At 54.4% G+C, this 10111-nt stretch overlaps 4 protein-coding genes across 4 annotated transcripts; 2 read left to right on the forward strand and 2 right to left on the reverse strand.

Moving 5' to 3' along the window:
* Window positions 1–364: 364 nt before the first annotated feature.
* PKC2 (protein kinase C) lies at window positions 365–4743 on the forward strand (the record flags this gene model as incomplete). Its single annotated transcript, XM_014096707.1, has 7 exons — window positions 365–770; window positions 904–1170; window positions 1233–2207; window positions 2276–3362; window positions 3431–3632; window positions 3697–4102; window positions 4168–4743. 7 exons carry the CDS (start codon window positions 365–367, stop codon window positions 4227–4229), a joined length of 3405 nt encoding a protein of 1134 aa, XP_013952182.1.
* Window positions 4744–4963: 220 nt separating this feature from the next.
* Window positions 4964–6452, reverse strand: TRIVIDRAFT_45163 (uncharacterized protein; the record flags this gene model as incomplete). Its single annotated transcript, XM_014096708.1, has 3 exons — window positions 4964–5009; window positions 5077–6231; window positions 6343–6452. 3 exons carry the CDS (start codon window positions 6450–6452, stop codon window positions 4964–4966), a joined length of 1311 nt encoding a protein of 436 aa, XP_013952183.1.
* Window positions 6453–7144: 692 nt separating this feature from the next.
* TRIVIDRAFT_204919 (uncharacterized protein) lies at window positions 7145–7775 on the forward strand (the record flags this gene model as incomplete). Its single annotated transcript, XM_014096709.1, has 2 exons — window positions 7145–7630; window positions 7701–7775. 2 exons carry the CDS (start codon window positions 7145–7147, stop codon window positions 7773–7775), a joined length of 561 nt encoding a protein of 186 aa, XP_013952184.1.
* Window positions 7776–7975: 200 nt separating this feature from the next.
* Window positions 7976–10111, reverse strand: TRIVIDRAFT_76470 (glycosyltransferase family 15 protein; the record flags this gene model as incomplete). The annotated part of the gene is made up of 4 exons (XM_014096710.1): window positions 7976–8348; window positions 8421–8709; window positions 8773–9600; window positions 9702–10111. 4 exons carry the CDS (start codon window positions 9750–9752, stop codon window positions 8281–8283), a joined length of 1236 nt encoding a protein of 411 aa, XP_013952185.1.

Consider the following 10111-nt stretch of genomic DNA (forward strand, 5'->3'; position numbering starts at 1 on the left):
GGCTCTGGACGATAATAAACCCCGCCACATGCCTACCTAGCGACTCCCCCCCATCACTGACGACATCCACAAAACACCACCTCTGCCAGGACAGGCACCTTGGCCTTTTTATTTTTTTCCCTCTTCCCACCGCAACACTCTCTGCCCTGCCTCTCCCCAGGCATCTCGCCCAGCAGCTTCTCGTCACACCTCCCTCGCCTTGTCTGGCCGCTCTTGTGGTGCATCTCGTCGTGGAGCCGCTTGTTATTTTTTCTCTCTCCACCCCCATCTTCCTCTTCCTCCTCCCCTCCACCCCTCCTCCCCTCCCCCATCTCCATCTCTAGGCCGTCTTGCGCGTACGAATCGCGCTCCCCGCACCGGCGCCATGAATGAGGACGAGGCAATCCAGAGCATCAACAAGAAGATTGAGCGGGAGAAGGCTCTGATCAACGCCGCCAATGCCATGCGTTCGCAGACCAACAACGAGGCGGTTCGCTCTCGCCTCGACTCCCAGATGCGCGATGGCCGCCGAAACCTGCAGTTCTTCGAGGAGAAGCTGCGGGATATCCAGATGCGAAGGGTCGGCCAGGGCGTCGAGGGCATGTCTCTAGGCGGCGACGACGCTGGCGCCCCCCCTCCGCCGCCCAAAGATGCCTCGGGGTCGTGGGGAGACCAGGCGTATGGCCAGGGCCAAGCTGGGCCGCCCTCGGATCTGGCACCGCCTCGACACAACTTTGGTGCTCCGGGCCCTGGAGCTGCCTCCAAAGCTCGTCCCAACTTCACCAAGCTAGGTGCGTTCTACCGAGAGCTTCTGCTACCTCGTTCTCTTGTGTCCCCTGTCCTTTGTCTCCTACCTCCCTCCCCGCCTTCCCCTCTTCTCTCTGCGAGATACGAGCTGTGGCTAACCAACTCCCTTGCTCGCAGATCTGATCAAGTATGATACCCCTTACCTCGGCCCTCGAATCCAGCACATGCTCTCGCAGATCCAGTTCAAGCTCAATGTCGAGGAGCAGTATCTCAAGGGCGTTGAGAAAATGGTGCAGCTATATGGTATGGAGGGCGACCGGAAGAGCAAGGCCGACGCAGCTGCTCGTAGGGTTGAGAGCAAGCAGAAGATCCTTCTCTTGAAGCAGGCATTGAAGAGATATGAGGAACTGCACGTCGACATGGACTCGGCTGATGCTCAGGATGGTATGTACAACTGCAAAGGACATGAAAGACAACCCCTTGATTACTAACTCCTTTCTTCCCAGACGACTCCATCAACACGCCCAACCTCCGCAAGCCTTTGAGCGGTCAGCTCTCCATTCGTGTTGTGGCCATCAAGGACGTTGACCACGCCACCACCGGGAGATTTGCTCGGGGTCCTGAAACATTCGTCGCCGTTAAAGTCGAGGACACTGTCATGGCCCGAACTAGAACCTCGAGAAATGACCGCTGGGAAGCCGAATACCACAACATTGAGGTTGACAAGGCTAACGAGATTGAGCTCACAATCTACGACAAGCCCGGCGAGCACCCCATGCCTATTGGTATGCTCTGGGTCCGGATATCCGACATCGTCGAGGAGATGCGCCGCAAGAGGATCGAAGCTGAGATGAATAGCTCCGGCTGGGTGTCCGCCGACAGAATGGGCAGCTCTGGAGCTCCCTCCCAGTTCCCAATGAGCCCAACCCAAGGATCCTTCGGAGGCGGTCCTCAGACTCCCGGCGGCCAGGGTCAGGGAGCACCCTTTGGCGACCCCGGTCCTCAGCCTCAAGTCGTCACTGGCCCCATCGATGGCTGGTTCAATCTTGAGCCGGCTGGACAGATCCAGCTCGAGTTTAGCTTTGTCAAGGAAAACCGAGACAAGAGACAGGTGGATCTCGGTCTGGGCCGAAAGGGTGCCGTTCGACAGCGCAAGGAGGAAGTTCACGAGATGTTTGGCCACAAGTTTGTCCAGCACCAGTTCTACAACATCATGCGCTGTGCCCTCTGCGGAGACTTCCTCAAGTATTCTGCGGGTATGCAGTGCGAGGACTGCAAGTACACTTGCCACAACAAGTGCTACCCCAGCGTTGTCACCAAGTGTATCAGTAAAAGCAACGCCGAGACTGATCCCGACGAGGAAAAGATCAACCACCGCATCCCTCACAGGTTCCAGCCCTTTTCCAACGTCACGGCCAACTGGTGCTGCCACTGCGGTTACATACTGCCGTTTGGCAAGAAGAATTGTCGAAAATGCTCAGGTAAGCCGTTGTCACGCTGCTCTTATTCACTTTTTCTTCACAATAGAATTTGTCTAACAACGTTGCAGAATGCGGCCTCACATGTCACGCTCAGTGCGTTCACTTGGTTCCCGATTTCTGCGGCATGTCCATGGCCGTTGCCAACCAGATTCTCGAGGGCATAAGGGTCCAGAAGCAGAGGCAGCAAAAGACGACGTCGCTGTCGGAAAAGACACTGCGATCTGGCGCCAGCAAGAGCCCAACGACAACCGGCCACGGATCATCTGCGTCATTCTCCAGCGCCGGTGCGGGCTCGACCCCCGGAACACCCTCCGCAGAGGCTACCGAGGCGGCACGGCTCATGTATGCTAACCAGACGTCGCCTCAACGGCCGGATCACCCTGGCCGTGCGCCCTCCGACCTCTCCGCCGCCGCCGCAGCCAGCGCTGCCATGGCCGCCGCCCAGGGCCGCACTGGTTATGACACGGCGCTGCAAGATCCATATGCCCAAGGAGGACAGTATGGCGGTGCGGCTCCCCAGCATCACAAGTACAACCCGGCGGACTATGCCAACGTGGACCAGGGATTCGGTGCTCAGCCGCCGGCTCAGCAACGACCTGCTCCCCCTCCGCAGCAGCCACCGCAGCAGCAGGCTCCTCCTCCTCAGATGCCTCCCCAGCAGCCACCGCCCCAACAACCGCTGCCGCCGCAACCGAGCCAGCCCCAGTACCAGCAGCCTCCTGCCCCGAAGCCGCAGTCCCCCATTTCTCCCCAGGGAGCAGCCACAGGACCCGGGGGTGCTCAGCGAAAGGCCCTCCCATCTGCTACCGATCCTGGTACTGGCGCGCGCATTGGTCTTGATCACTTTAACTTCCTTGCTGTTCTTGGAAAAGGAAACTTTGGAAAGGTCATGTTGGCAGAAACGAAGAGATCTAGACGTCTATTCGCTATCAAGGTGCTCAAGAAGGAGTTTATTATCGAGAACGACGAGGTGGAGAGCATCAAGTCGGAGAAGAGAGTATTCCTTATCGCCAACCGGGAGAGACATCCGTTCTTGACCAACCTACACGCCTGCTTCCAAACCGAGACAAGAGTCTACTTCGTCATGGAGTATATCAGTGGTGGTGACTTGATGCTTCACATTCAACGTGGCCAATTTGGCACCAAACGTGCTCAGTAAGTTGAATGAAGCAAAGTTGTTTTCTCCCTGTAAAGACAATCCAACTGACACAAGTTGTTTTTAGATTTTATGCCGCCGAAGTCTGTTTGGCTCTCAAGTATTTCCACGAGAACGGTGTCATCTACCGTGATTTGAAGCTCGACAACATCATGTTGACGCTTGACGGCCACATCAAGATTGCCGATTACGGTCTTTGCAAGGAAGATATGTGGTACGGATCCACGACTAGCACGTTCTGTGGAACTCCCGAATTTATGGCTCCCGAGGTACGAAATATTCGCTCTCCTTTCTTAGTTGTCTTCGAAATGAATACTAACAACAGCCGACTAGATTTTGCTGGACAAGAAGTACGGTCGCGCGGTCGACTGGTGGGCTTTTGGTGTCTTGATCTACCAGATGCTTCTGCAGCAGTCCCCCTTCAGAGGTGAAGACGAAGACGAGATTTACGACGCCATTCTCGCCGATGAGCCCCTCTACCCGATTCACATGCCTAGGGATTCCGTATCCATTCTCCAGAAACTCCTTACCCGAGAACCCGACCAGCGACTCGGAAGCGGCCCTACCGACGCACAGGAGATCATGAGCCAGCCCTTCTTCCGCAACATCAACTGGGACGACATCTACCACAAGAAGGTCCAGCCACCTTTCCTTCCCCAGATCAAGAGCGCGACGGATACAAGCAACTTTGACTCTGAGTTTACAAGTGTTACTCCTGTTCTCACCCCAGTCCAGTCTGGTAAGTTTTGTGCCAATATTTTTTAACCCCTCTGTGCTCTACCACGTACGCTAACATTGTTACAGTGCTATCCCAAGCAATGCAAGAAGAGTTCCGAGGATTCAGCTATACGGCAGACTTGGAATAGAGTGTTGATGAACAGAGTTAACTACGTTGTGATAAAAGTTAATGGTGGCGGCGGCTCGATACACGTGGGCTTTCTCCTTGCTACACAGCAACCAGGATGCGGTGCCGCGAGGTGCCCAGGGGATCTCTAAAGACTAGCTTGGCGAGTCGGTATGCTGGCCATTTGGCGATGCCTACAGACGGAGAGAAGAACATGGCGAGCGTTTTGTGCCTTTGTTCTCGGAAAAGGGAGATGATTTCCCCATCACTCGCCAGGCTACGGTTTGATCGCATCTGTCTTTCTTTCGATTCTTAAAGGAGCGACTCTTTTCTTTTCTTTTTTCTTACGTTTAAAAGAAAAGCAAATCTCTCTGGGGTTTGGGAATTACTTCTTTTTTTGTTATTTAAAAAGCTGATTGTCGCGCATTTGTTTTCAACATTCCTTCTTCAGCGGAGAAGAAATTATTATTGCTTGTGGGGAAATTGCTAGCGTAAGAAGTATACCTACTAATAGAGAATTTGATTCTATGGCTACGAAATAGTCGGAAGATTTGACTTATGTAGTGTGATGTGGATGTGAATGTGTGAATCTACGTGGTGTGGAATGTCAATTGAGTGATTGATAATGTCGTCATGAGAATTGGCATCTATGGTATTATTTTACTAAAGAAATCCTCTTCTTTTACGTCTATATATATAATTTTTTTTTGACATTCGTTTACATGTATTGTTTCATTGCTTCCGTCTCTCATTTTCTTAGTTGGTGTATTCCTTTTGCAGCAGCTTAGCAATGGTGTTGAGTCTGTTGTACATCATATTAGCCACTGATTCCTTCACTACACAGGTCATTATATAAAGATGAAACTCACTGAATGTTGCTTGTGCCCTCGTAAATGGCACCAATCTTGCTGTCGCGGAAGAACTTCTCGGCCAGACCCTCACGGACAAAGCCCATGCCACCCATCCACTCAACAGCAAGGCTGCTCACGCGGCCGGCAACCTGGGAGGCGTACAGCTTAGCCATGGCGGCGTCCTTGATGAAGTCCTGGCCGGCCTCCTTCTTGCGAGCGGCATTGAAGACGAGGGCGCGGGCGGCGGCGATGTCGGTGTAGGCCTGGGCAAACTGGTGCTGCATGCCCTGGAACTCGCCGATGAGCGAGCCGAACTGGCGGCGGTCGTTCCAGGCATACTTGACGGCGTTTTCCCAGGCGCCCAGGGCCAGGCCGGTCATCTGGGCGGCGATGCCGATGCGGCCCTCGTTGAGGATGCTGATGGCGTACTTGTAGCCCTGGCCGCGCTCGCCGAGGAGGTTCTCCTTGGGGATGGCGACGTCGTCAAAGTTGAGGACGCAGGTGCTGCTGGCGCGGATGCCCAGCTTCTTCTCCTTCTTGGCGATGGAGAAGCCGGGGGTGTCCTTTTCGACGACAAAGGCGGTGATGCCCTTGTAGCCCTTGGATGGGTCCAGGTTGGCAAAGACGAGGAAGATGCCGGCCTCGACGGAGTTTGTGATCCACATCTTGGAGCCGTTGAGGACGAAGCCGTCGGCGGTCTCCTGGGCGCGGGTGGCCATGGCGAAGGCGTCGGAGCCGGAGACGGGCTCGGACAGGCAGAAGGAGGCGACGGTGTCGGTGGCCAGGCGCGGGAGATAGGTGCGCTTGATGTGCTCGGAGCCCCATTTCATGATGGCGGTGTTGCAGAGGGTGTTGTGCACGTCGCACATGACGCTGACGCTGGGGTCGGCGCGGGCGAGCTCCTCGATGGCGATGATGGCCGAGGTGAAGTTCATGCCGGCGCCGCCGTACTCCTCGGGGATCTCGATGCCCATGAGCCCTTGCTCGAACATTTGCTCGACGATGGCGGGGTCCATGGCCTCGGCCTCGTCCATCTCACGGGCCTTGGGGAGGACGACGTCGGTGGCGAACTTGGCGACGGACTCGGTCATTGCGGCCTCGATCTCGGAGAGGTGGGAGATTGGCGTGGGGGGGATCTCCGAGATGTCGAGGGGCGAGGAGGAGGAAGAGAGTCTGGGGGTGGATGTGGCGAGATGGCGGATAGGGCTGTTTGGCATTGTGATGTTTGTTTTAGCCTTTGAATTGGAGCTGTTGAATTGTGGTATTTTTTTTTGCTTTTCTTACACATTGCTTCGGATGGCTGGGCGGACGACGCCGGCGACGGAGGTTCGCTGGGCGAGGGCCCGGCTGGATCGCAGGGCAGGGCGAAGAGCCCGTGTGAATGACGATGACATGATCTTGGGAGGATGAAGATGCGAAATGTGGGGGAGAGAGAGAGTTCCGTCGTTTATCAGCTCTATGTAAGAGAAGGGGGACAGCAAGAATGAAACCGAACACAGCGGGACCAAGGATAAATAGAGGAAAGAAAACAAGGGGAAAAAAAAGGGAGAAGAAAACAAATAATCAATCGATTATCGCCGGGCTTTCGGTTGTTCGCTTTCCCTTTTTTCTTACCCCCAGCTGCGTTGGCGTTGCTTCTTTCGGTGGACTACAGCCGAGGATAACCATTCTATCCGGGGCCGCCATACCGATGCCGCGGGGCTGCGAGACGTGAGGACGTGGGGTTTTGCGCGAGGGCCGGGGTTTAGCCGCGCCGAGCTGGGTGGGACCCTTGCTTTCACATGCCGCGAAGCTTGGGCCCTTGGGTACTTCAACAATGTACTCTTTTTTTTTGGGAAGTCCTGAAGTCGGAATGCGGCAGATCCGGGGTTCCGGGATTTGAGGTCATGTGACTTGCTCTTTTCGCTCGTTCAGCCCACTTGCAAGATTTGGTTTGGGGTGATGGCGGCATAATCGATTGAGAGCAGCCCGCAGCAAAAAATCGCCAAAACAACCAACCAACCAATTCCACATACAAACCGACAAAGAAGGGAGGGCCCTTTGCTTTTTCATCTCAATTGCCCAGCCAAAGGCCCAGCCCTTCATCATGGCGTCCGCACTCCTCCGCAGCTTCTTCTCCCCCGCCGCCGCCCTCACAGCCAAGCTCCCCTCGGCATCAATATCGCCCATCTCCAGACTCCAAACAGCAACAGCCTCACCACTCCTCTTCTCCTCGCCGCTCCTGCGCGCATTCTCGACGACCCCCGCGCCGCAGGCCACGCTCAACCAGGTCCTGCGCGGCATTCGAAAGGGCAAGCGGGCGCGCCACGCCGTTTCGCCTGCGCTGTCCAACACCCATTGTCCTGCTCTCAAGGGCGTGTGTCTCCGTGTCGGTGTTGTGCGGCCCAAGAAGCCCAATTCTGGTGAGCGCAAGACGGCGCGTGTCAAGTTGTCTTCGGGGGCTGTCGTGACGGCGTATATCCCTGGTGAGGGACACAATATCCAGCAGCACAGCGTGGTGCTTGTGAGGGGTGGTAGAGCGCAGGATTGCCCTGGTGTGCGGTATCATTTAGTCAGAGGAGCGTTAGATCTGGTATGCTTGAGACTTTGATATGATTTTGAGTTTTGAATGGGGACTGAGAACTGACACTTTTTTGCTTTAGGGTGGTGTTGCGAGCAGGACAACGAGCAGGAGTAAATATGGTACTAAGAAGCCTAAGAAGGCTACCGTTGGCTAAGCTGGGAGACTGAGTGGTTGAGGAGCAAAACGACATATGAAAACGACGTATTTCTTGCGCAGATGAGGGGAATGTTTGATCTAGACATTGAACCGTCATGTATAAAAATATCATAGAGCAGCACAAGAGATGAGCACTGTACAATACATGCCCAAAAAAAAAGGCAAACATATAATCACGTCTTCAAGAGGACCATATCACGCCACAAACAGACACTCTCGTCACTTTCCATTTCAACATATATTTACACCAGCAATCATTGTCCAAATCGTGTAAAGCCAGACAGACACAGACGCCCCTTTATACCTCCCGCAGTTTAAAAAATGCCATTCCCTTTTTTTGGTCTCTTCTCGTGGTCCTCCCTATTTCATCCGTTCATGCACATGCACTTGATGTGTGAGACGTGCGTCTGAATCAAACTTGAGTATGAATAACTAAGCGTACTCGCCCGTCCCATTGAAAACTTGGATCACTTGCCAAGTATAAAAGCTTTTCCGTCCTTTCTCTAATCCTGCTGGTTTTCCCAGCCCTCCGGCTTGTCCATGCCGTTCAGGTCAAAAAACCGGTTCGTGCCTATAGTCAAGAGTTAGCAAATGCTCGCCATTACACAACATAAAATGCCCAGCAGAGGAGGGGACGACGTACAAGAATAACCCTTCCAATCGAAATTCTCCTTGGGATCGCAGTGGCAGCGCAGGTCAAGTCTCGTCTTCTCACCGGTGGGGCAGTGAGTGAAGGGGACGTGCCAGTAAGCAATGTCGTTGAAGAACTGAATCTCGCTCTTGTTGAGCATCAGGCCGGCGGCAATGGAGTGGACGGGAGCATCTCCCCATCGCTCGTAGAAGAAGCCGCCATCCTTGTCCAGGGACTCGAAAAAGTCAATGTACTGCTTGCTTCGCAGCCACTCCAAGCTGCCAATCTCAAAGTTGGACCACTAATTACCTCCTAGTTAGCCGAATTCTCGCATGTTAAAAACAAAAAAGAGGGGAATGCTTACAAAGTGGCAGTTGTTGTAGGTTTCACCACCATCGTCGCTCAGGAATTTCATCGAGTTGTCGGCGGCAATGTGCTCGGGGTGGTTCTTGATAAACTTCTTGGTGCTCTCCCACAGAGTGGCAATGGTGGCCGGGTACTCGTACAAGCTCAACACAAAGCTGTACTTCTTTCCCTGCTCAACCATGAGGCGGAAGGGGTCGTAGTGGATATCGCAGTAGAGCTCGATGGAGGGCTCCACGCGCCAGTAGTATTCGTAGTTCATCATCAGCGGTTGGCGGAAGAAGAAGCCGGACTCGAAGCGGCACATGTGGCGGTAGCTGACGGAGTCGCCGTAGATGATCTTGCGCTCAGCCATGTCCTCTCGCACCTTCTTGGCCTTGTCCTGGTCAATCCACTCGGGGAACGACCAGTGCTCGGGAGCAATCTCGCCATAGTACGTCTTGCCGGACACGAGAGACGTCGTCACCTTCTTGAAGGTGCTGTCAAATGGCTTGTCGTTGAGGAAGACCCAGTCGTAGTTGTATCGTCGGTTGAAGCGGTCTTCAACCTGACGGATTGAGCGAGCAATGTCCCAGACGTCGCTGTTTCGGGCGAGGGTGACAAAGGTGGCGTTGACTCGGGGGCCGGGGGCAATGCCCACGAGGTCGTTGAATCCGGGGTCGTTCGGGGTCAGGGCCAGGGGGAAGTCTTTGGCATCGCCGGTGGGAGCCTTTGGTTTCGAGGGCTTGGCCACTTCTTGGGCTGGCGGGTTGGCGCCCGGGATGACGCCCTTGCTAATGTCCACGCCCTCGTACTTTGAGTTGGAGACAAAGTAGAAAACTAGAATCGTCTTTGCGTCGCAGTTAGCTTTACCTGGCTGTGCATGCGTCACTGTGCCAAGACACAGAACAGGCTGAATGAATGAATGAATGAATGTCTGGAGCCACGTACAAAGAATGCGATAAGCAGGTAGCGCACATAGCGCGCATTCGCAGACGCCATGGTGGTGCGTCAGTGGCAACAATTGCCGGGAGGAAATACGAGCGGTTGCAGGAAATCAACGGAATCGATGGAGAAGTGGGAAGGGAGCAGGTTTTGTTTCGAGGATGGAGAGAAACAATCGAGACAGGGGGGTTGGACAGCGTCTTGAATCGTGAACAAATGCTGTTAGACGCACATGGCCGGTTCGTATCGCCAGAGATTCAAGGGAGGAAACAAGTCAGGCCGCTGGCTCGGGGGGCAAGAGTCAGGCAGCCAGAGCAGCGAGTCGGCGATGGAAAAAAAAATCGCAAATGCCAACTGCGAATGAAGAAAAGGGCCTGAAACGAGAGAAGATGAAAAGGAGGACAAATACTGAGGCG

This window comes from Trichoderma virens (assembly GCF_000170995.1).
Source record: "Trichoderma virens Gv29-8 chromosome Unknown TRIVIscaffold_87, whole genome shotgun sequence".
Classification (NCBI taxonomy): domain Eukaryota; kingdom Fungi; phylum Ascomycota; class Sordariomycetes; order Hypocreales; family Hypocreaceae; genus Trichoderma; species Trichoderma virens.